Below are 26,952 nucleotides of genomic sequence, written 5' to 3' on the forward strand. Positions count from 1 at the left end.
TCCGTTCTGGCATCACTCTAGTCTTGGAAATGCTAATTTTCATATCATACTCGCTGCACCTATTTTCAATTTCCAAGATGTTAGATTACAGGCTTTCAGTGCAGTATGTCTACAAATAAATAAATAAATAAATAAATAAATAAATAAATAAATAAATAAATTAAATAAATAAATATCCGTTTCTGTGGTGTAGTGGTTAGTGTGATTAGCTGCCACCCCCGGAGGGCCAGGTTCGATTCCCACCTCAGCCATCCTGGAAGTAGTTTTCCGTGGTTTCCCACTTCTCCTTCAGGCAAATGCCGGGATGGTACCTAATTGAAGGCCACGGACGCTTCTCTTCCCCTTCCTTGATTAACCCCTTCCAGTCTTCCCATCCCCCTACAAGGCTTCTGTTCAGCATAGCAGGTGGGGTCACCTGGGCAAGGTACTGGTCCTCCTCTCCATTTGTATCCCCGACCCAAAGTCTCACGCTACAGGACACTGCCCTTGAGGCGGTAGAGGTGGGATCCCTCGCTGAGTCCGAAGGAAAAACCATCCCTGGGGGGTAAACGGATTAAGAAAGAAAGAATAAATAAATAAATAAATAAATAAATAAATAAATAAATAAATAAATAAATAAATAAATAAATAAATAAATAAATAATTTTCAACAGTTGCAATTCAATATTCCCTTTTATTACAGTATATAATTACCCTACTCTTATTCTTACAATTATACTAGCTACCTATCTCTTGCTCGGCAAGGTGTCAGATCGTAAATACATGACGTCTTAATGATCATGGTCGCCAGGTGGGTAGTTCAAGGTTATGAGAGCGAATTCCGGTTGAGTAAGTTCACATTTAAAAGGACTTTCATGCAAGATACTCTTGCCAGTAGATATAGTCAAACTCTTTCGGTAAAAATTTCCGTTGTTAATGATCGTTGGGATATTAAACGCATAACGCCATTTATTATTCTTTCTTTTCTCAATTCGTTTACCCTCCAGGGTTGGTTTTTCCCTCAGACTCAGTGAAGGACTCCACCTCCACCGCCTCAAGGGCAGTTTCCTGGAGCGTGAGACAATGGATCGAGGGGATGAAACCGGGGAGGAGGACCACTACCTAACCCAGGCGGCCTCACCTGCTATGCTGAACAGGGGCCTTGCGGAGGTATGGGAAGATCAGAAGGGATAGATAAGGAAGAGGGAAGGAATCGGCTGTGGCCATCGCGACATTTGCCTGTAGGAGAAGTGTGAATCCACAGAAAATGGCTTCGAGGATGGCTGAGGTGGGAATCGAACCCTTCCCCCTCTACTCAGTTGACCTCGCTAGGCTGAGTGGACCCCGTCTTATTATTATTATTATTATTATTATTATTATTATTATTATTATTATTATTATTATTATTATTATTATTATTATTATTATATCTGGCAAGATGTAGTGTTTTCAGCCCTTTCTGGTATCGGTTAGCACAGTTTTAACACACTGACTCGTCTCATTTTTAGCTCCTTGGCTGAATGGGTACCATATTGGCCTTCAGATCATTGAGGCCCGAGTTCGATTCGCACCCAGGACGGGAATTTTAACTGCGAACGGTTAATTATTGTGGCTTAGGGACTGGGTGTTTGTATTCATCTTAATAAACTTCTCTTCATTCACTATACACATCACACTACAGACCACCACAGAAATACACATTACTGGATACATCTCTCCAAAGAGGACTGATTTTGGGAAGGGCACCAAGCCCTAAAACTGCGACAGATCCACACCAACTGCCGATCACAAGGAAGTGACAAAAGGCCAGGGAGAAGAAGAAAGTCCTTGTATTTCGTGGGGCGAATTATGTGATAATGCCACTTATAGGGTTAAGTCGTACAGTATAGAGGGTTGGCCTATGATATGTGATAGCACATTCTGGTTCAGTGAGAAAAGCAACCGGATACTACGTTGCATCTATTTTCCCTTGGAGGACCTTTCAGTGACGTCTACCTTATTTTGTGACAGCTAATGGTGTTTCTGTTGATTTAGCCATCCAACCAAATAATGTTAATAATGTTTTTGGATTTACGTGCCACTAACTACTTCGTATATTTTTCGGTGACGCAGAGTTGCAGCAACTTTGTCTCGCAGGGGTTCTTTGTGTCTTAGACGGTACTGAACTGACCTTCTGAGCCTAAGTTTATGGGTTATGTCCACGTGAGTAACTCAGACAGTAGAGCACTGGCCTTCTGAGCCCAACTTAGCAGGTTCGATCCCGGCTCAGTCCAGTGGTATTTGCAGGTGCTCAAATATGCCGGCCTCGTGTCAGTAGACTTACTGGCACGTTAAATACTCCGGGACAAAATTCTGGCACCTCGGCGTCTCCGGAAACCATAAAATAGTTAGTGGGACGTAAAATTATTATTATTATTATTGTTATTATTATTATTATTATTATTATTATTATTATTATTATTATTATTATTATTATTATTATTATTATTATTTACGGGTTCTATCCCGGTTCAGCTTCATGGTATTCGAAGGTGATCAATCACGACAACCTCGTGTCGGTAGATTACATCAGGTAATGCAACTACTGGAGAAAATACTTCTATTCCTAGGCGTCTCCAAACGCCATGAAGGTAGTTAGTTGAACGTACAACCAATAATAGTATTTATCATTGCAAGCATAATTCTATCTCGATATTAGGAGACCTAATCTCTGCGAGCTAAATAGTCCTTACGCCATATCACTAGGTCATCTCTTGTCTCACAGTCTGCAAGAATGGAAGAGGCAAGTCAGTACTCATGAAATGACCATCAGCTGGCATGTTGCTGCATTATTGCTTGAAAGTGTTTGTGATTGTTGTTCTGCATTGACCGATACATTCTGTCGGTAGCCTGAAGAAGTAGAGGTAATGTAAAGGGTCTGTGTTTCAGATCTCAACGACAGCCCAGTACAGCGCATTTGGTTTGCTCTTTGAAGGTATTCTGGACAAGCTAGGGGCACAAACGACAGGAGCCACCGTCATCATGAACGCCCTCGCAGCGGCCGTCAACTTCACTGGTGAGTTGTCTCCAATTCTTCAGTTCGTCAGCCGTGCAAATTGTTCTTTACGTATAATTTCACATTCTAAATGACCAATTGTAACGTGGAGGCGGATAGTAGGTAAATAAATATGTGACTGGCAGTGTTTAGTCTAAGATTTATTAACTAACACTAATTTATTGCTGTATATACCGAGCGAGTTGGTCTGCGGTTAGGGGCGCTCAGCGGTGAGCTTGGAGATTGTGAGGTTCGAACTCCACGGTCGGCAGTCCCGAAGATGATTTTCCGTGGTTTCCCATTTTCACACCAGGCAAATGCTGAGGCTGTACCTTAATGCCACGCTCGCTTCCTTCCCACTCCTGGCCCTTTCCTATCCCATGGTCCCCATAAGACCTATGTGTGTCGGTGCGACGAGAAGCCAATTGTTACTCATTGTTATACAGGCTACACAGGAACAAAATATCTGGTACGGGACACCCCTCTCTCTCTCTCTCTCTCTCTCTCTTTCGCTGTTTTCGCAGTTCAATTATTCGAATAATTCAGTCCGCATACTGTACAAGCTCAAGGCACTATTATCGGACCTTTATGTTTTCTTATATATATAAATGATATATGTAAAGGAGTGGAATCAGAGGTAAGGTTTTTTGCGGATGATGTTATTCTCTATAGAGTGATAAACAAGTTACAAGATTGTGAGCAACTGCAACGTGACCTCGAAAATGTTGTGAGATGGACAGCAGGCAATGGTATGTTCTGGTATGATCTGAACCCTTTATTTACAATCCCATTTATGTGATTACCCCAGTGAAGATCTCTCCTTATATAACACCCAGATACTTACAATGATCCCCAAAAGGAACTTTCACCCCATCAACGCAGTAATTAAAACTGAGAGGACTTTTCCTATTTGTGAAACTCACAACCTGACTTTTAACCCCGTTTATCAACATACCATTGCCTGCTGCCCATCTCACAAGATTATCGAGGTCACGTTGCAGTTGCTCAGAATCTTGTAACTTTTTTATTACTCTATACAGAATAACATCAATAACATAACTTCCACTTGTTTACTCATATCGTGTATATACTGTATATATATATATATAAGAAAACAGATAGGTCCAATAATACTGCCCTCAGGAATTCCCCTCTTAATTATTATGGGGTCAGATAAAGCTTCGCCTACTCTAATTCTCTGAGATCTATTTTATAGAAATGTATCAATCCATTCAGTCACTCTTTTGTCTAGTCCAATTGCACTCATTTTTGCCAGTAGTCTCCCATGATCCACCCTATCAAATGCTTTAGACAGGTCAATCACAATACAGTCCATTTGACCATCTCGGCATTTGCCTGGAGGAGAAGTGGCGAATCACGGAAAACCACTTCGAGGATGGCTGAGGTGGGAATCGAACCCACCTCTACTCAGTTGACCTCCCGAGGCTGAATTGACCCCGTTCCAGCCCTCATACCACTTTTCAAATTTCGTGGCAGAGCCGGGAATCGAACTCGGGCCTCCGGGGGTGGCAGCTATTAACACTAACCACTACACCACAGGGGTGGACAATTATAAAACTGACAATAGTAATAATAAAAGAAGGAAATGCAGTAAAAAATCTACAACTAGTAACAAAATTTCTAATTTTTATGAAGATATTCTCATTCACGTACTTATTCACACATCACTCACCGTACTAGTCACTTAGAAGTATTCAGCAAGTGATTTCGGCAATCCATCTCCTTCGAGAACGCAAATCTCTAATGCTAGTAGAGAAGGTATTCCACACCCTAGCGGCAGTGACTACAAAGGAGCGGTGGTAAGCCCTGGAGTGACTGAGACATTTATTTAAAGGGGAACCAGATCGTGTATCGTGGTTGTGATAGGAAGAGAGGTAGTTACGTTTGATAATAGGTACTCCGGAACACTTCAATTTAGTACTCGATGCAGAAGGGATAACGTGCGGAGACTGCGACGTTCACGAACACAAAGCCATGACAACTCCCTATAATAAGGTGAAATGTGAGAATCATGTAGGTAGGTAAGGGTTATTCTGCCCGAAGGCAGATCCGAACCTCCGCAGAGGTGTTCCTGAGCCGGAGTTTACGTGCGGTACGTTGGCCAGTTCCTTTCCGCTCCTACATTCCCTTACCCCCACCAACAGCGCGTGGCAACCCATCCAACTCCTGACCACGCCCAATGTTGCTTAACTTCGGAGATTTCACGGGATCCGGTGTTTCAACACGGCTACGGCCTTTGGCGTGAGAATCATATCGCTGCTTAAATATAAATGATACACGTAATTATACTCCGTTCGAGCATCTTGTTACTGTCTTGAGATATGTCCGTGAGTACAGTGTCACAATAGTATAGGTAAGATTAGGGATTTTACCAGTTGTATTTAAGGTGCTTTGGAAATATAGTAGAATAGCGTTTGAGAGGAAAAAAGGGTTTCTGAACTTTATGGCATGTATTTGTCACTCGTTCAGTAAACTTTAGCGTCTCAGTCATTATAACATCAAGTTTCTTACTGACGTACAATAGGGCACGACAGTTTTATTTAATATAATTGGGGGTACATGTCTACTTTTTAAAAAGTTAACATTTCTTTTGGTCATCATCATCATCATCTGTTTACCCTCCAGGGTCGGCTTTTTCCTCGGACACAGCGAGGGATCCCACCTCTACCGCCTCAAGGGCAGTGTCCTGGAGCTTCAGACTCTTGGTCGGGGATACAACTGGGGAGAATGACCAGTACCTCGCCCAGGCGGCCTCACCTGCTATGCTGAACAGGGGCCTTGTTGAGGGATGGGAAGATTGGAAGGGATAGGTAAGGAAGAGGGAAGGAAGCGGCCGTGGCCTTAAGTTAGGTACCAAATATTATAGTCTGAATTTTGTTAGGATTTATTAACAAGCTCTTATTTTTGGCATAGTATTCAGTCGTCGTAAGACAAAATTTATTCTGTCAATGGCTGCCGACAGTGGGGTTCGAACGCACTCGGATGCAAGCTTACAACTGCGCGCCCCTAACCGCACGGCTAACTCATCCGGTTAAATTAATGTGTAAGCCTGTCTTTGACAGGCGAAATTACTACTGAAAAGTAATTAAATTTTGAAATTGGCATATTAATGTGTCTCATGAATAAAAATCTTACACAGTTATAACTACCGTAGATGGTGCCAATGTTGCTATTAGCACCAAAATGACAACCTCGCGTCACCGAATGAGACATTTTAATAAGAAAGAGCCAAGCATGTTGAATTCCACTTTGCCTGAATCATAAATCTACCATGGAAATGCCTACAATGAAACATTCACGATGAAAATATGCCAAATGTCATTCCATAAACTCAGTGGCAAGAGTTCTGTCTCCTGGCTATAGATAAAGATAATGTCATTGCATATGCCAGAACGGTTAAGAACCATTCTTTCACTGACAGAAATTACTTTCAATAAACTCTTTAGATATCGTCCCTGTTCTGCCAAAACGACGAATGTTACAATGTTCTTCCTATCCATTATTTCCCTTAAGACTGGTCACGCCTTCCAGCTATATATTGATATGCGGTCCATCAGAACAATTTTCGTTGAGTTCATTTTCCTATGCGCGTGTGTAAACGAAAATTAACCTTAAATACATCACACTCTAGGAGTGGGTAAATGTCATGCAAACATACATTCCTTCAGTATGGTACAGTAAGGTTCATTTTCCTTTACACACGCACATAGGAAAATGTACTCAACGAAAATTGTTCTGATGGACCGAATATCAATATGTGGCTCGAAGGCGTGACCAGTCTTAAGGGAAATAATGGATAGGAAGAACATTGTAACATTCGTCGTTTTGGCAGAACAGGGACGATATGATGGTCACTATTCTATTGTTTTGTTATCTATATCTGATGTCAATTTCAACCGTTCTAAACATTCTCGTTTTCTTAGTATCGCTGTGGAAGGGAGCACAACTCAGAGCACGGCCGACTTAACGTGTCATTCTAATAATTAGCTCAGCGTAGATCTAATTGGCTTTGCTCAAAGATTTGCATTTCGATGGTTTTCCGTGGTTGTCCACTCTCCTTCACTAAGTTAAATGCCGGGACAGATCCTTTTTTTTTTTTTTTGTCCACGGCCGCCAACCCCTTGACCTTCTCCGCACCTTAAAACCACAGTTTCAAATCTCCCTGGCTTGTGAGAGGGCGCAACTCTCGAGGCCCGCTGTACCCCTTCAGAGTACTGATTGAAAACAATTTAATAGTAGTTCGTAATTCATAGTTCGAACTCATGCCGATGGATGGGGTTGTGTAGGGATGTACGCATCAACAAAGCGAAGAAGATGCAAACACTTTGCTGAAAGAAACATTCTTTTAAGGTTAAAAGATCGTGGTTGTGAGACGTTCGGTATATTTTATTGTAAGAGGGAGGTAGTCCGCCTCTGTGGTGTAGTGGTTAGACTGCCACCCCCGGAGGCGCGGGTTCGATTCCCGGCTCTGCCGCGAAATTTGACAAGTGGTACGCGGGCTAGAACGGGGTCCTCTCAGCCTCGGAAGGTCAGCTGAGTAGAGGTGGGATGGATTCCCATCTCAGCCATCCTGGAAGTCTTCTTCCGTCGTTTCCCACTTCTCCTCCAGGCAAATGCCGGGATGGTACCTAACTTAAGGCCACGGCGCTTCCTTCCCTCTTCCTTGTCTATCCCTTCCAATCTTCCCATCCCCCAGCAAGGCCCCGGTTCAGCATAGCAGGTGAGGCCGCCTGGCGAGGTACTGGTCATCCTCCCCAGTTGTATTCTCCGACCCAGAGTCTGAAGCTCCAGGACACTCTCCTTCAGACGGTAGAGATGGGATCCCTTGCTGAGTCCGAGGGAAAAATCTACCCTGGAGGGTAAACTGATAAAGAAGAAGAGGGAGGTAATAAATTACATGTGGTGGCAATTTTAACTGTTGAAACGTTCTCTTGTCTCAGTATAGCTGTAAAATGAGGCAGAAATAGGGAGTTTATAAACCATGTAACAATAAGGTACCGCAAACTTTCGGGACACCTTCCTCGCACGTAAAAGAAGAAAATATATGGACATGGGTCCGGGAACGCTTTATTTCTATGTTATAACTGATTTTCTACAACTCGATATAGTACATTACTCATGGGAAGCAGACAGGAACACGTGCATTGAATCCCGGATGAGCTGATGTATCCCTGCTACGGCTTGTTGATTCATGTATCATAGAGCCCTGCGCGGATACACAAAATAATATCCGCATCCGCACTTCCTTTATCTGTACCCGCATCCGCACTTCCTTTATCTGTACTCGCATCCGCATCCGCAAATGGTTATACGGGATAATTTAAATATATAACTAGAGTATATTACACCCAAGGTACTGAAACGGATATATCTGTAACATAATACAATAGGCCTGACACCTGGCACCAGAACCCCTACAGTCACAGGTTTATGAGGGATTTCCTCTTGCGACAACTACCGACGAATTGATCTTTGTTCCTTCCTTCCATTAATTGTGGGAAGGAGCCAGTTAGTCTTAGATCAGATTTACGGCTTTATGGTTTCAAGGCTCTTTATGTATCAGTATTCTCACATACCAATGTCAAGGGTCACCTAACCACAAGCAAAAGCTATACCTGAGTGAAAATCAATAAACGTCATTATTTAGAAATTATCAGCAAAATTATCCGCACTTTCATACAGTTTGCATCTGCCAAGACACTAACTTGGCGGATATCTGTCCGTTTCCCATGATTAATGTACTAAGTATAGAGCAGTAGAAAATCAGTTCTAACATGGAAATAAAGCGTTTCCGTACCCATTTACATATAACGTTTTGTCTTCTTCTACGTGTAAGGAATATGTCCTCAAAGTTCGGCCATATTTTACTGTTACACTCTGAATATCACGTTGGCTGCCATGAGGATCACCGGTGATCCTTAGACAAAGTTCGTCTGTGTGCCATGAGGAACACAGCGAATCATCACGTAGAAGCATCTTTAATGGAACGTACTATGTTATGGCACATCAGTAACAGTTTCTACTTGTAATATAGCACACAGGGAATGCTCAATAGTACATAGACATGAAACTGTTAATACGTTAATATTAGGAAACACCTTCATTGGGGTAATCACATAAATGGGATTGTAAATAAAGGGTACAAATCTCTGCACATGGATATGAGGGTGTTTAGGGGTTGTAGTAAGGATGTAAAGGAGAGGGCATATAAGTCTCTAATAAGACCCCAACTAGAGTATAGTTCCAGTGTACGAGATCCTTACCAGGATTACTTGATTCAAGAACCGGAAAATGTCCAAAGAAAAGCAGCTCGACTTGTTCTGGGTGATTTCCGACAAAAGAGTAGCATTACAAAAATGTTGCAAAGTTTGGGCTGGGAAGACTTGGGACAAAGGAGACGAGCTGCTCGACTAAGTGGTATGTTCCGAGCTGTCAGCGGAGAGATGGCGTGGAATGACATTAGTAGACGAATACGTTTGAGTGATGTCTTTAAAAGTAGAAAAGATCACAATATGAAGATAAAGTTGGAATTGAAGAGGATAAATTTTATAGGAAGGGGAGTTAGGGATTGGAATAACTTACCAATGGAGATGTTCAATACATTTCCAATTTCTTTGCAATCATTTATGAGAAAGCTAGGGAAAAAACTGATAGGGAATCTGCCATCTGGGCGACTGCTCTAAATTCAGATCAGTAGTGATTGATTGATTGATTGATTGATTGATTGATTGATTGATTGATTGATTGATTGATTGATTGATTGATTGATTGATTGATTGATTGATTGATTGATTGATTGATTGATTGATTGATTGATTGACTGTCATCTAACAGGCAATTCTGGGACTTGTGCATTCTCTTTGGTCCTTATTTGCCCTTCTCTTACTGTGACACATGGGTAAGGATGTCATTGCATATATTGTGGCAACCAACGTGATATGTAGGTGTGATTCTGTTGTGTGTGTTGAGGATTTAATTTCCTTTGTAAAAACCTGGACGTGTTCTTGTAAATATATTTCACACGTGATCCAGTATTAGCAAAATTAAATAAAACACATTTCAGATTCAGCAGATGCTAAGTTACATTAGACTTGTCAAGGAGCTGATAATGACAGTGTTTTTGTCTGTATGAGTATTTGTTTTGTAGGTCTGGTCACAAACCACCTTCTACAGAGCATGTCGTACAGGATGGTAGCCATAATCGGAGGCCTGCTCTTCGCCCTGGGTGTCATGCTTACCATCTTCACGGACAGCATGGTGCAGATCGTCATCACCTACAGTATTATATCAGGTGAAACATTTATCTTCTTCCTATCATGTGATTGGTTGTAAACTTGCATTTGATAGGCCTAATTTTGTGATTTCTTGCAGGATAATGTGTAAGGGTACGAGTATATTAAATATACGTGTAATAAATGATCAAACATACCACCATAGAGTTATCAATAATGCGGCAGATAACAATTAATTTCCAAAACAAGTCTCGTTCAATACCCGGAAATGAAGTTTAAGACATAGGCATCCCTTATTTCTTCCGATTTCTAAAACAGTATGTTATAGAAGCTCACCACTGTTTAGAATGTGCACTACATATAACATCACAGTTTATACGTATATTTCACCGAGCTCGATAGCTGCAGTCGCTTAAGTGCGACCAGTATCCAGTATTCGGGAGATAGTAAGTTCGAACCCCACTGTCGGCAGCCCTGAAAATGGTTTTCCGTGGTTTCCCATTTTCACACCAGGCAAATGCTGGGGCTGTACCTTAATTAAGGCCAAGGCCGCTTCCTTCCCACTCCTAGCCCTTTCCTGTCCCATCGTCGCCTAAGACCTATCTGTGTCGGTGCGACGTAAAACAACTAGCAAAAGAAAAACGTATATTTCCTGAGCTTGATTTGTACTTCGCTGTTAGTTATGAAAATCGGTCACTACTGATCTGCACTTATGGCAGTAGCCCAGATGGAAGATTCCCTATCTGTTGTTTTCCTAGCTTTTCGTAAATGATTGCAAAGAGACTGGACATTTATTGAACATCTCCCTTGGTAAGTTATTCCCCTTCCTATAAACGAATATTTTCCCAAATTTGTCCTCTTGAATTCCAACTTTATCCTCATATTGTGATCTTTCTTACTTTTAAAGACACCACTCAAACTTATTCGTCTACTATCACCAGTATATTAAGTTAGTACCCCCATCCCCCAATCCCTTCTCACTTCTAAAACCATCAAACGCCGCCTTCTAAATCCAACGCTCGATCCACTCTCAAACCTTGAAACACCAGAAACCGGAAACCAAGGCGGGTGCACAAACACTTACGTTGCCCATTTAAGATGCTGTTTTTATTCAAAATGTAACATCCGCACACTCACATTACTAATATGTGACAGTCACTGCGCAACACCATCGGTACAGTCCCGTTGCAGTACCACTAAGGGCGTGGTCAGTACCTGGATGGGCGACCACCCAGGACTACCGCGTACTGGCACACAGGTAATTACTGTGTCAGCCAACGCTATAATGGACTAATCTCCCGGTCACACACACATTGGTGCACACAAACACTAACACTTAACAAACATACACATACAGATAAAACAAACAAAAGTTATAATTATAAAAAAATACACAAATTATACACTCGTTACAGACCGACAGAGGAGCGCGGTCTCTTCGGAGATAGGTGGCGTGCAATCAGAGATTAATTACAGGCTCAGCATTTGTCTGTTGTGAAAATAAGGAAATTCAGTGTAACCTTGTTTAGAGATATTTAAACGAAGGGATAAGAATGAACTTGGTTAACCTGAAACGCGGCTTGCAATTACGAGAACACATATGGCCCTCAGCCTTCATCAGAAATTAGTATCAAGTTAATTCCTGAGACTAAACACGGACGAATACAGAGTTAATCGCTATCAGTGTTGCCAACTTATATTTTCAAGATCCGCTAAATACTACTTAAAGTCCACTAAACGTCCGCCAAGAAATCCGATATCAAATAAGAAGCAATAAAATAAGCAATAATAATAATAATAATAATAATAATAATAATAATAATAATAATAATAATAATAGAAGGAAATATCTGCACTCACCTGATCTGTGAGTTTCACTGGGATTAACCCCCTCCCTGGGAGCCGGCGAGCTAAAACTTGTAGGTAGGCGTTTCAGTGCCTGGTGCAAACTAGGTGAATCCCCTATCTTAAGGGCAACACACAAAACAGGCCAGTCGGTCTTCCTTCATAGCATGAATATAAATGCTACTCTCTCACAGTTTCATTATCCGTCGTCATTCGTCAACTAAGAGATAAGTACCTACCCTTTCCCCACGCATTAGAAGTTTATGATACCATGATCTCATAACATCATATCCAAATAACATGTTTTCCTCATGTGACTGCTAGCTCCTGACAAGAAATGCGGAATAGCTCGGAGGCAGCATGGAGTACAAATCAAAAAAGAACGTAAAATGGATAAAACACCAAATTCCGCTATAATAAATCAAGAATTCCGCCAAATATTCCGCTGTCCGCTAAACGATACATTTCTCCGCCGACAGTTTTCTAATTCCGCCAAATTTAGCGGAAAATCAGCTAAGTTGGCAACACTAATCGCTATCATATAGCGAAAGTGAAAATATTTACCTTTCGCTCGCGAAGAGATTTTGGATGTGTAAAATTACCTGGAATTTAAGGAGCAGCTGGCAAGGCTTGGCACCAGATTTGAAAGTTTGATGCTGGGGAGGGAGGACCGCATCTGTTGAAGATCAGATTTAACGACTTGTTGACGTCAATGGTCACTTATTTCAATGGCAATGATTAGCAAGCCTAGTACGCATGAGCATGACAGGGCAAAACAGCTTACAGTTCGTCTGTGAATTGCCCAATTTAAATTCTACATGAATCGCGGTAGTCGTGAGAACAGGAGAACCGATGATCAGGGGCGAGTATTTGTGAAGATCGCGTTAATCACGACATGTTAGATATAGAAATGATTTTGGCCAATGTTCGTGAACTAAGGGGATCTGGATAAAACAATCGTGACATATCCCTAAAAGGGGTCACAAAAGCGAAAGATGAATACAATCGCGAATTACCAGCATCGTGTCGTTTTAAAGCTAAATTCATTTTGGGATATTTACGACAGTTTGCTGTTGAATTGGCCAATTGAATTTGTTAAGTTATGTCCAGAAACATTACTTAGGATACACACGTATCTACTGATTATAAAAACAACGAGTTATTCTTGTACAGTTGTACAGGTATACGTTGGAGAATAGAATAGTAAAGAATAGAATAAGTAAATCTTCCAGGGCCTGAACTTTATGGCTAGCTGTTGTCAGACAGTGCTGGGATGAAAATAGGGGTGTCTGTCATTATCATCATAGCCCATGACTTTAATCCTAAATCCTTTCCTTCATTAACGTCGTAAGTTGGTATTAAAGTAACTTGTTTTAAATTTCAGGTAAATTAATATGATCGGAAATTAGTTTACACTTATCTTCAGACCAACACACTGTATTTGAAGAAGCGGCCTGACATTGATACTTTGTTGACGTACGATTATTTTTATATATTTCCATGTACATTCGTGTTTCAGCCATACATTGTAGTACAAAATATATCTTCTTCTTCTTCTTCTTTTCCTGCCGCTTTTTCCCACACCTGTGGGGTCGCGGGTGCGAACTGCGTCGCACATGTGGATTTGGCCCTGTTTTTACGGCCGGATGCCCTTCCTGACACCAACCCTCTCTATGGAGGGATGTAAGCACTATTGCGTGTTTCTGTGGTGGTTGGTAGTGTAGTGTGTTGTCTGAATATGATGAGGAGAGTGTTGGGACGGACATATACACCCAGTCCCCGAGCCAGAAGAATTAATCAGAAGCGATTAAAATCCCCGACCCGGCCGGGAATCGAACCCGGGACCCTCTGAACCGAAGGCCAGTACGCTGACAATTCAGCCAGCGAGTCGGACAGTACAAAATATATCTTAAAATTAGTTATTTTAAAGTTGTGAATGTTGAAGTCCTTTCGTTTACTCCTTATTATTCTCAAATTTAGACTATACATGGTGGGCCAAAAGTAGCCTTACACTTAGTAGGTATGCACTGTACTGTACTGTACATTGTTCAATAGAGAAATCCAGTTTAATCTCGTATGTATGGGTAGGTCTATGGAAGCACGTTGTGTTGACTTTTTTTGGACTGTTCAAAAATATTAGAGCCACTTTCATCTGATTTTCTTAGGTCATAAAAGTCTTAGGACTACCAGATTTCGGTAAATTAACCTGTGGTTTCAAATGTATTTCTTGTTGTTGTTTCAGTCATCAGTCCACAGACTGTTTTGATGCAGCTTCCATGCCACCCTATCCTGTGCTAACCTTTTTCATTTCTACGTAACTGCTGCATCCTACATCTGCTCTAATCTACTTGTCACATACAGCTACCCCTACCGTTCTTACCGCCTACAATTCCCTCAAAAACCAACTGCACAAATTCTGTCTGTCCTAAGATGTGTACTATCATTCTATTTCTTCTTTTGGTCAAATCTAGCCAAATCGATCTTCTCTCACCAATTCGATTCAGTATCTCTTCTTTTGCGATTCTACCTACCCGTCTCACCTTCAGCATTTTTCTGTAACACCACATTTCAAAATATTATATTCTCTTTCTTTCTGAGCACGTTAATGTCCATGTTTCACTTCCATAAAATACCATGCTCCTGACGAAAGTCTTCGAAAACATATTTCTAATTCCTATATCAGTGTTCGAAGTGAGCAAATTTATTTTCTTTAAGAAAGGCCTTCTTTGCTTGTGCTAGTCTACATTTTATGTCTCTTTACTTCTGTCATCGTTAATTATTTTACTACTCTAGTAACAATACTCATATACTTCCTTTAAGACAATTTCCTAATCTAATATTTCCTGCATAGAGGAACTGCAACCTTGCCTCACTCCTTCCTGGATTGCTGCTTTTTTTTTCCTAAGCCCTGGATTCTTATCGCTGCAGACTGATTTTTATGCAGATTGTAGGTAATTCTTCGTTCTCGGTATTTGATCCTGATCACCTTCAGAATCTCAAATAGCTTGGTCCAATCAACATTATCAAATGCCTTTTGAATATCTACGAATGCCTTGTATGTAGGTTTGCCCTTCTTAATTCGATCCTCTAAGATCGAACGTAAAGCCAGGATTGTTCACGTTTTCCTGCATTTCTTCTGAAGCCATTTTGATCTTCTCCCAATTGTTTCGAATTGCCTTTCCATACTTCTGTAAATAATACGTGTTAAAATTTTTCAGGCATGAGGTACTAAATTAATGTTGTGGTAGTTTTCACACTTGTGAGCACCGGCTTTCTTGCATATAGTTATGACAACATTCTGCTGAAAATTTCTCATGAATTTTGATATGATGGGACAGACAATCATTCCAGTCTCCACTAAAACACATGCAGAATGATATTTCAAGGAATGTACTCGAATTTGATGTCGGAGAAGACCCTATCTAGTAGCCTAGTGAGCACAGCTGCCCCCGTGGGGAGCCCGAAAGGCACGCGGTTGTATTCGTATAAATTCCAGTCCGTGGCAAACGCTGTAAGGTGTTTAGACTCTTCGGCAAGGGGAATTTGATTATAGGCCTGATTTAAGTCTCTGAAAATACTACGACATCATCTAAGTAGTGATTTAAGTCCAAGATGGTGAAGAACTTGGCCTTACGAAACCATGAAAAACAAGAATGAAGGTCGGGAAGGGGCACAGATTGTAACACCACCTTCCGATTGAGAGCCCTGTAATCAATGACAGGCCTGAAACCTCCTTGGGGTTTCGGTACTAGAAAAATAGGCGAAGAATACGCTGACTTAGAGGGCCTAATAATACCGTCCTTCAACATCTGATCGATGATTTCCTTCAGAGCCTTCATTTTAGGTGGAGATAGCCTATACGGTGGAAAACGGACAGGAATCGAATCCGTAACCTCAATTTTGTATTCAATAAGGTCAGTGACACCAAGAGTATCAGAAACTTTTGAAATAAAAATTTCTCCAACAAAATAGTTCTTTGACTCCGCACTAGGGTGCGCTATTGTTGATCTTCAGTAGTGTCCTCTAGAAGAGAAAGTTCACACTTCTTACTTCAAGCGAAACAAAAACACATCAAAAGTGACACGCCCGCACCTTCTTACACCTCTACCTACCACCAAAACCCGGTAACAATTAAGTAAATGACACCTCGTATATTTCTTCCAAAACATCGTCACTACAGAATAGAGGATTAATTACATTTCACTATGTTCCAGGAGTTGGTTTGGGACTGGTGGCCCCCTCGTCGTATCTCGCCTTCAACTCTTACTTCTCAAAACGGAGAGCGCTGGCTATGGGGCTGTGCCAGGCCGCCATAGGCCTGGGGTTCATTGCTGCCCCGCCCATCATTCAACTACTGCTCGAGAAGTACGGCTTCAGAGGTACTATGCTCATCTTGGGAGGTATAGCCCTCAACTCTGTGCTGGGGGCTATGCTATACCAGCCCGTGCAGCGACACATGCTGAGCTGTCCCGCCACCGAGGACACTGACGGTATGTTCCTTGATGTTACATTTCTGTCATTGCGCCTATTGGCAAGATTGTCAGGAAGATACTGACCCGCGGTTCATGTGCAAGAAGAGGCAGGAAATCCTTAGATCCACCTTAACCTCAAGTGACAAAAATATTCCTGTGAGATTTTAGATATGCAGTAACTTGTCGTTTATAATGCATGTTAATCAATATTTACAGATTAGATTCCCCACACCTAGCTCGATAGCTGCAGTCGCTTAAGTGCGGCCAGTATCCAGTATTCGGGAGATAGTGGGTTCGAACCCCACTGTCGGCAGTCCTGAAGATGGTTTTCCGTGGTTTCCCATTTTCACACCAGGCAAATGCTGGGGCTGTACCTTAATTAAGGCCACGGCCGCTTCCTTCCCACACCTAACCCTTCCTCGTCCCATCGTCGCCATAAGACCTATCTGTGTCGATGTGACGTAAAGCAACTAGAAAAAGAAAGTTCCCCATAGGATTCCATTCCCGGCTTCAAGAACTGCAAAGAGGTTTTCAATATCGTGATGTTAGCCACAGGCCCAATAGTTTTACGTGAAATCTGAATCACTGGGACGTTACATTCCCTTTCATGTATTGGCCGAGATTCGATCCGCGGCTGCCTTCTGAGAAGTGATGAGATCTCACTGTTACAACGATCCACAGTTCAATTCTGGGGACTGAGGACTTAGCAGTTAAAAAATGTTAGGCTGTTATATCAACTCTACATAAATAAATAAATAAATAAATAAATAAATAAATAAATAAATAAATAAATAAATAAATAAATAAATAAATAAATAACTAGACTCCTGCATCGGAGAGTACCAGGCTGGGTTTCGCAAGTCAAGGTCATGCGCCGAACAAATCCTGAACCTCAAAACCATCATCACTTACAAAAACCCAAGCGCCTCACCCACGTGGCAATATCTGCTGACTTTCAGAAGGCCTACGACTCAGTAGATAGAGAGCCACTCTTCCAGGCACTTGCTGAACTGGGACTAGATAAGAAAACCTTGAATCTAGTGAAAGCAACTCTTACCAACACTACAGCCAGAATCAAAGTCAGAGGGGAACTGTCCCAGAGCTTTGAGATTAAAACAGGTGCTAGACAAGGGGATGGCCTATCTCCAATCCTCTTTAACTGCCTACTTGAAAAAGTCATTCGTGAGTGGACGAAAATGCTAAAGGATGACTTTGGATTGAGAATAGGCTACAAGAAAGACAAGTTAACAGTCAACTGTTTAGCCTTCGCAGACGACTTTACACTCCTGGCATCCAGTGTGGGGGAAGCTATCCTTCAACTATCCTCTCTCGACAACATAGCAGCTAAAGTAGGGCTGAAGATCGCCATCAACAAAACACAGTTTATCACCAACATCAAAGATGCACCCAAATCAATCCTACTGGGGGACAAAACAGTACAAAGGACTAACTCCTTCAAATACCTAGGAGAATGGATAACCCCAAACATGAATGAAGATCAGGCCATGAACAGCAGATGCATCAAATTGGAAAAGGCCTACCACCTATGTAAGAGCATGTACAAATCCAAATCCCTCTCCCTTAACCTCAAAATCAGGCATTACACTACTGTAGTGAGACCGTCAGTACTATACGCCTCAGAATGCCTAAACATGGTAAGATAAGGGCAACTTAGAAAACTGGAGCTGAAGGAAAGGAAGATCTTGAGAAAAATCATGGGCCCTATTAAAGAAGAAGGCAAGTGCAGAATCAGGCACAACAACGAACTGTACCAACAATTGGAGAGCATTACAACATCTATGAGGAAGAGGAGATTGAACTTCTACGGTCATGTCATGAGAATGGACAATCAGAGGCTCACCTCCAGAATCTTCCACACCATCTCTAGAGGGAAAGCGACTAATGCCAAGTGGGCAAGACTCGTCAGAAAAGACCTTCAAGAATTGGACATTGCTCCCAGTGAAATTTATGACAGGAATAGGTACAGAACGTTGATCAGAACATCAAACTCTCCCCAGTCACTAACAGAAAAAACAGTACGTCCGGGAGGAGGTGTGAAATGGACTCAGGAGCAAAAGACATTCACAGTGCAAGAATGAAGGAGTACTGGTCAAAGAAGAAAGCTGCTAGAGATAAGAACCACGTGGTCCATAGCAGGCCCAAATGGAACTAAAAAAAGTATAGATATTTCTGCATAAAATGAAATAATCTGAAATAAATGTACTTTAAATGCTGGAAATGCCGAATTTGTAGGTATAATTCTCTTATTTGCTTTTACTCCCTGTATTACACCTCTCGTCCGCCTCTGTGGTGTAGTGGTTAGCGTGATTAGCTGCCACCCCCGGAGGTCCAGGTTCGATTCCCGGCTCTGCCACGAAAATTTGATAAGTGGTACGAGGGCTGGAACGGGGTCCACTCAGCCGCGGGAGGTCAACTGAGTAGAGGTGGGTTCGATTTGGTTTTCCGTGGTTTCCCACTTCTCCTCCAGGCGAATGCCGGGATGGTACCTAACTTAAGGCCACGGCCGCTTCCTTCCCTCTTCCTTGTCTATCCCTTCCAATCTTCCCCTCCCTCCAGTTGTATCCCCCGACCAAGAGTCCGAAGCTCCAGGACACTGCCCTTGAGGCGATAGAGGTGGGATCCCTCGCTGAGTCTGAGGGAAAAGCCGAATCTGGAGGGTAAACAGATGATGATGATGATCTGCATTATCTGCATTATCTGCATTGTATTATAAGAAGACGCTGCATAAAGGGGCTTTTCAGTCTCAGTGGCATGTAAATCATGATCAATAAATTCAAATTCAAATTCAAATTCACAAGGCCCCTGCTCAGCATAGCAGGTGAGGCCGCCTGGGCGAGGTACTGGTCATTCTTCCCAGTTGTATCCCCCGACCAAGAGTCCGAAGCTCCAGGACACTGCCCTTGAGGCGATAGAGGTGGGATCCCTCGCTGAGTCTGAGGGAAAAGCCGAATCTGGAGGGTAAACAGATGATGATGATGATGATTACACCTTTCAAAGAAAATATATCGATGAACGCCTCTTATTATTGTTATTATTCTCCTTTTATGGGGTTGTAGATGTCACTATACATAGTTTTAGCTCAGTTATACGGCTGAATGCACATTCTCGCTCTAACCCTATATGGACGGATGTATTCACTACTCCTATATCCCAGACCTGGCACTCACTAATTTACATTTCTTTCGCACAATGAAGACGTCTGAGTCAATTCGCAGCCAAGGACGAAATTCAGCAGACCATCGAGTCCTGGCTGATGTTTTGATTTAAATTTCATCCATGCCCAGTGTACCTGTGGACTAGAATATCATTATCATCCATTCTCCACTTACCTGCATTTAGAGCTGTAGCCCAGGTGTCAGATTCTCAATTAATTGTCTTCCTATTATTTTCTTATATGATTTCAAGGAACTTGAAAATTGATCGAAAATATCCCCATACAAATTATTCCAATCTCTCATTCTCCTTCCTATATATATCTTCATATTATGTTCGTTCCTATTTTGAAAAAATCTATTCAAGCTTATTATTTACTGAATTTAATTTCCGATTTACAACAGGATAGTAAACCCCAATTACAGTAAACCTAAAAATCTTTAAATTCCTTATTAAATTACATTGACACAAGTCTTAGATCTTAATAACCAAAATACAATTCATATTAACTAAATTATTCATTAAATTACATTGATACAAGTCTTAATAATTCAAAATACAATAATTCTTAATAACTAAATTATTCATTGATATGAAATGGCGTATGACGTTTAGTGCCGGGGGTGTCCGAGGACATGTTCGGTTCGCCACGTGCAGGTCTCTTGATTTGACTCCCGTAGGCGACCTGCGCGTCGTGATGAGGATGAAATGATGATGAGAACGACACATACACCCAGCCCCCGTGCCAGCGAAATTAACCAATGATGGTTAAAATTTCCGAACCTGCCGAGAATCGAACCCAGGACCCCAGTGACCAAAGACCAGCACGCAAACCATTTAGCCATGGAGCCGGACAATTATTCATTACATTACATTGATACAAGTCTTAAATCTTATTCTAATGTCTATTGCTCACGGCAAAATGTTTCGTAAAATTTGTTGTACAATTAATTTTATAAAAAGTTGGTGAAAACAAGTTGTGTTGCTCACGGTAAAATTATTTTATAAAATCCGTGGAAGCATCAGGGTGGCCATCTATTAACTCACTTCTGAACTAAGATATCTATGTGCTGCCATCTATCGATAACTTTTTTAACCAAGAATCAACTGTTCAACTTACAGTGTGTTTGAGAATATGGCTCCAACAAATAAAGCAAAACTTGCTGCTTTAGCTGCAATTATATTATGTTGTACAGTGGTAAAAAGGAAGAAAAGAAATGCCAGGAAATGCTGGACACGGGATTGGATCACACTTGTGGGGTCGCGAGTGCGAACTGTGTAGCACATGTGGATTTTGCCCTGTTTTGCGGCCGGATGACCTTCCTGTCCTTGGCTGAAAATTAGTTGAGGTTGGAAGACCAGCATTCATATAGGAATTCGGCGATTGTTTTGTCTGCGCCTCTTCTTGCATTTCTGTTGTAGTAAAGTGGCGTTCTAACTTCGTACAAACAAGGATATTTCTAGTATTCGTCCAGTAAAACACTAACAGCTTCCTTAGTCCACCCGGGTACTGCCATTTTAGAAAGAAGTGTTTGTTTACAATCGAGCTTCACAATCTACTCACGGCGTAGCGCCAGCATCATCGTCATGTCAGCTTTGTTGATTGGTTCGTTCCGTAAAATTAATTTTAAATTTTACGGAATAGAACATATCCTATTTTATGAAAAGTTTTATCAAAGGTTTTATAAAACTTGAATTTGACCGTGAGCAACAGAAATTTTATAAAATTAAGTTATGGTACAGTAAATTTGACAGAAAATTTTACCGTGAGCAACAGGCATAACGCTTTTCCCACACTTGTGGGGTAGCGAGTGCGAACTGTGTAGCACATGTGGATTTTGCCCTGTTTTGTACGACCGGATGCCCTTCCCGACCCAACCCTATATGGAGGTAATAACTTAAAATGCAATTCTTAATAGAAAAGTTATTCATTAAATTAGCCTACATTGATACAAGTCTTAGATTTTAATAACTAAATATAAACTTCTTAATAAGCAAATTATTCAGTACCTACTATTTTTTGACAGCGTTCAGTGTGATGTTTATTCTTAGTGTTGTGGCAGTGTTGCTGCAAAACGTTTTATGAATTTAAATATGGATATCGTCGGCTTACTTCTAAAACCTCGTATTTTACAATGTTCTTCCTACCCATTATATTCCCTAAGACTGGTCACGCCTCCCAGCCACATATTTATATGCAATCCGTCAGAACTATTTTTTTGTAGTGTTTATTTGCCTATGCTATTATGTAAAGGAAAATGGACCTTACCACACCGTATTGTAGGGATGTTGTTTTCAAGACGAATTTAAGCACTCCTACATTTTAATGTATGAATGGTTCATTATCCTTTCACTCTCCCACAGGAAAATGAACACAACGAAAATTGTTCTGATGGACTGCACATCCATATGTGGCTGGGAGGCGTGACCAGTGTTAAGGAAGAAAATGGATAGGAAGTGCATTGAGAGATACGAGGTTTTAGAAGTAAGCCGTCGATATGTTGAAGTCCAAGTTATTGTCTATGCTAACAGCTTCAATATAGTTGTTACATAAACTATGGAGTGGTGAATGGTTGTGGGCGATTGTCAGAGTTCTTTCAGTCCTAAACGTGCTGCGTTCTCTTGGGTGCAAGGGAGGTACGCGAAAATTCAATACATACATACATCATTATTATAGGCAGTTATGCCTTTCAGCGTTCAGTCTGCAAACCTCTGTGAATTTACTAAACTTCGCCACAATCCTCTACTTGCAACTAGTGATGTGGTCTCATTTAGTTCCATACCTCTTATCTTTAAATCGTTAGAAACTGAGTCTAACCATCATCGTCTTGGTCTCCCTCTATATCTCTTACCCTCCATAACAGAGTCCATTATTATCCTAGGTAACCTATTCTCCTCTATTCGCCTCACATGACCCCACCACAAAAGCCGGTTTATGCGTACAGCTTCATCAACCAAGTTCATCCCTAACATAGCCTTGTCTCTTCATTCCCAGTGCCTTACTGCCATCCTTCCCACCTGTATGTACCAGCAATCATTCTCGCTACTTTCATGTCTGTTACTTCTAACTTATTAATAAGATGTCCTGAGTCAGTCCAGTTTTCGCTCCCGTAAATCAAAGACGGTATGAAAACAGACCGATGTTTTTTTTTTTTTGCTAGGGGCTTTACGTCGCACCGACACAGATAGGTCTTATGGCGACGATGGGATAGGAAAGGCCTAGGAGTTGGAAGGAAGCGGCCGTGGCCTTAATTAAGGTACAGCCCCAGCATTTGCCTAGTGTGAAAATGGGAAACCACGGAAAACCATTTTCAGGGCTGCCGATAGTGGGGTTCGAACCTACTATCTCCCGGATGCAAGCTCACAGCCGCGCGCCTCTACGCGCACGACCAACTCGCCCGGTACAGACCGATGTAAAGATAGTTTCGTCCGGTAGCAGACTTCCTTCCTACAGAGTACTGTTGATCGCAACTGTGAGCTCACTGCATTAGCTTTACGACACCTTGATTCAATTTCACTTATATTACCATCCTAGGAGAACACACATTCTAAATACTTGAAATTATCTACCTGTTACAGCTTTGTATCACCAATCTGACATTCAATTCTCCTGGATTTCTTACCTAGTGACATCAGTTTAGCCTCCGAAAGGTATTCATACCATACTGATTGAATCTATCTTCAAGTTCCAACATATTACACTGCAAGCTTTCGGCACAATCTGCCATTAAGACCAAGTCGTAAGCATAGGCCAGACTGCTTACTACGTTTCCATCTAACTGAATCTCTCTCTGGCACTTTATAACTTTCAGCAGATGATCCATATAAACTACGAACAACAAAGGTGAAAGATTACAGGCTTGTATAAACCCTGTAACTACCCTGAATCAGTAACTCATTCTACCATCAATTCTCACCGCAGCCCAATTGTCAACACAAATGCATTTGATTGATTTTAATAATCTCCCCCCCCCCCTCCTTGCTCAGTCCGGTGGTATTTGAAGGTGCTCAAATACGACAGCCTCGTGTCGGTAGATTTACTGGCACGTAAAAGAACTCCTGCGGGACTAAATTCCGGCACCTCAGCGTCTCGGAAGACCGTAAAAAGTAGTTAGTGGGACGTAAAGCAAATAACATTATTATTATTATTAATAATAATCTCCCCTTAACCCCAGAGTCTCCCAGTACGGCGAACATCTTTCCTTCGGTACCCTGTCATATGTTCATTGACTTGGCCCTCAACGGGCGATTTAAACGCACTCTACAGTGTGATGGCAATAGTGCCAGACCTGTAGCTTTGATCCTTTCCAACAGAACAAAGATGGCCTAGGCCACTATAGCTCAATTGGTAGAGCAACCGACGCGAAATCTGACGTCGTTGGTTCGGATCTCACTGGTGTCCGGTTGGCCATTTTTGTTCTGTACCTAACATCCCTTCAACACATACTAAATGTACGTAACACGACCTAACAGGTTGAAAGTCGGTTTCTATTAGTATAACTGTCTATTCCTCTCGTAGCATTTTTCAGTTACCCGGCGCATGCTAATAATCTGATCCTGACAGCCCCTCTGTGGTCTGAAATCACACTGGTTTTCATCCAACTTCCTCTCAACCACTGATCGCACCCTCCTTGCAAGATTCCATTGAATACTTTGCCTGGTATACTAATCAATGAGATACTGTGATAGTTGTTGCAATCCTTCCTGTTCCCTTGCTTATAGATAGGCGCAATTTCTGATTATGTCCTATCTAAAGGTACCTTACTAACACTCCAAGCTAATCTTATAACTCTATGAAGCAATTTCATCCGTGCCTTCTCACTATACTTCACCATGTCAGGTCTAATTTCATTTATTCCTGCTGCTTTATGACTATGGAGTTTATTTACCACCTCTTCCACTTCCTCAAGCGTAATTCCACCAACATCATTTTCCTCCTCCCCATGAGCTTGGCCGTTTGCAACACCACCAGGAAGATTTCCTCTTACGTTGAGAAGACTTTCAAAATATTCCCTCCACCTGTCCAGTGACTCCCTGGGATCTATTATGAGTTCACCTGAATTACTCAAAACACTGTTCATTTCCTTTTTCCTCCCTTCCTAAGATCTTTTATTACGGTCCAGAAATGTTTCCCTGCTGCTTGACCTAGCCTTTCCAAGTTATTACCAACATCTTCCCACGACTTCTTTTTGGATTCAACAACTATTTTTTTCGCTCTGTTTCTTTCATCTACGTACAAATCCCTGTCTGCCTCAGCCCTTGTTTGGAGCCATTTGTGGTAAGCCTTCTTTTTACGTTTACAAGCTGCTCTCACTTCATCATTCCACCAGTATGTTCGCTTTTTGTCATCTTTACACACAGTCGTTCCTAGGTATTCCCTTGCTGTTTCTACTACAGCATCCCTGTATGCCACCCATACTCTTTCTATATCCTGAAGCTGCTTACTGTGTACTGTTTGAAACTTCTCACCAGTCATATCCATGTCTTCTGTGTAATGCCCTCGTCCTGGAGAATTTTTACCCTTATTCGTTTGCAGACAATTACTATACGCCCTATGTTTTACATCCTGTCAATAAGCCCTAAAAGCCTTCACAACCATAAATGGATCTGATCTGTAAGCTGCATTAATAATCCCGTTTCTGTGAATTAACCCAATTAATATGTTTCCTTATATCAAGACCTAGGCTATGTTCTTACAGTGGTCCCCATCAGGTACTTTTAACTCCATCAACACAGTAATCAAAACGGAGAGGACTTATCCCCGACGTGTAACTCATAATCTCACGTCTCACCTCGTTTAACATCACACTGTTGTCTGCTGCCTATCTCATAACTCTTGTCGAGGTATTTCTACAGTCGTAGACAAGTATTTATTATGTCGAAAAGTAATCCCTATCATAACCGTCTTATGTATTATACATGTAATTGACAGTTAATTTGATTTTAGCTTTTATATCGGATCTCTTTCATATTTTTACCCTAGGTATGGACGACGTACCTTTAGGCAGCCTGTCCAAGAAGACCAATGCTGCTGTATCAGTACCTGTGGCAGAGGACACGCACGTGTCTCTTGCGGTAGTTCCTGAGGAGGAAGATCATCTCGCCATGGAGAACGCCAACGACAAGCTCACTAACGGAATGAATGGCATCAATCAGGTACGTATTTCTAGCATAGAATGCAGCAAAACAAACATCATTGTAATTATAAGAAAGCTCTGAAAATCAAACAGAAAACTTGAAACCTGCCACTGCAACGCTAATGGAAACAGTCAACTTCGCGAGGGAGTCACTTTTCCTTCAGTAACAACACATTGGCGACCACTTAGTTTCTCATGGAATGGTATTCCCGTACTCTTCCTACTCCCCGGATTTCACGCCCCCAGATGCCTACATATGGCATATGCTGAAAGATTCAGCTTTCCTGTCAGATGACCAACCCAGGAATGTTCCCGAATAAAGGACACCTGGTAGAGTTGGGAATAGAACTAAGCTCAACAAAATATGTTTCGTTAACGCCACCTTATTCCCATCCTATTATACGTAGAAAACTCATATTTTAGACAGCATTATATAGTTCTTATTTAACAAAAAAAAAGGCATAATTTATGAATTCATTTCCAAGAAAACGCTTTTTTTTAATTTCATGTGCAAAATACTATTACCGGGCGAGTTGGCCGTGCGAGTAGAGGTGCGCGGCTGTGAGCTTACATCCGGGAGATTGTAGGTTCGAATCCCACTATCGGCAGCCCTGAAAATGGTTTTCCGTGGTTTCCCATTCTCACACCAGGCAAATGCTGGGGCTGTACCTTAATTAAGGCCACGGCCGCTTCCTTCCAACTCCTAAGCCTTTCCTATCCCATCGTCGCCATAAGACCTATCTGTGTCGGTGCGACGTAAAGCCCCTAGCAAAAAGAAAAATTATTAAATGTATTTTTCTATAAAGGTACACTTTTCTCTGAAACTGTTGAAACGAATTTATATAATAGATAATAGATAATAGATTAATATAACAGATAAAAAATATCTTGAAAATAAGTAAAATGTTGATCACAAAAAATAGGCTACTGTAAAATAAATATAACAATGGTTCAAGTTTAATATATTTATGTCAAAGTTGTTTGGAAAATTAATATATTATTTCACTTAGTATGTGTCCGGATCCATGGCTAAATGGTTAGCGTGCTGGCCTTTGGTC

The 26,952-nt window shown here is 41.5% G+C and overlaps 1 protein-coding gene across 1 annotated transcript in view; it reads left to right on the top strand.

The window, feature by feature from the left end:
• The window catches only part of LOC136858594 (uncharacterized), a 259,902-nt gene that overhangs the window by 202,135 nt on the left and 30,815 nt on the right, over positions 1–26,952 (top strand). Inside the window, exons 3-6 of the mRNA XM_067138267.2 lie at positions 2,908–3,034; positions 10,182–10,325; positions 16,326–16,601; positions 25,741–25,913. Coding sequence (XP_066994368.2) covers positions 2,908–3,034; positions 10,182–10,325; positions 16,326–16,601; positions 25,741–25,913 — 720 coding nt within the window. The remainder of the gene's footprint in view (positions 1–2,907; positions 3,035–10,181; positions 10,326–16,325; positions 16,602–25,740; positions 25,914–26,952) is intronic.

Source organism: Anabrus simplex, chromosome 1, assembly GCF_040414725.1.
Source record: "Anabrus simplex isolate iqAnaSimp1 chromosome 1, ASM4041472v1, whole genome shotgun sequence".
In the NCBI taxonomy this organism is placed as follows: Eukaryota; Metazoa; Arthropoda; class Insecta; order Orthoptera; family Tettigoniidae; genus Anabrus; species Anabrus simplex.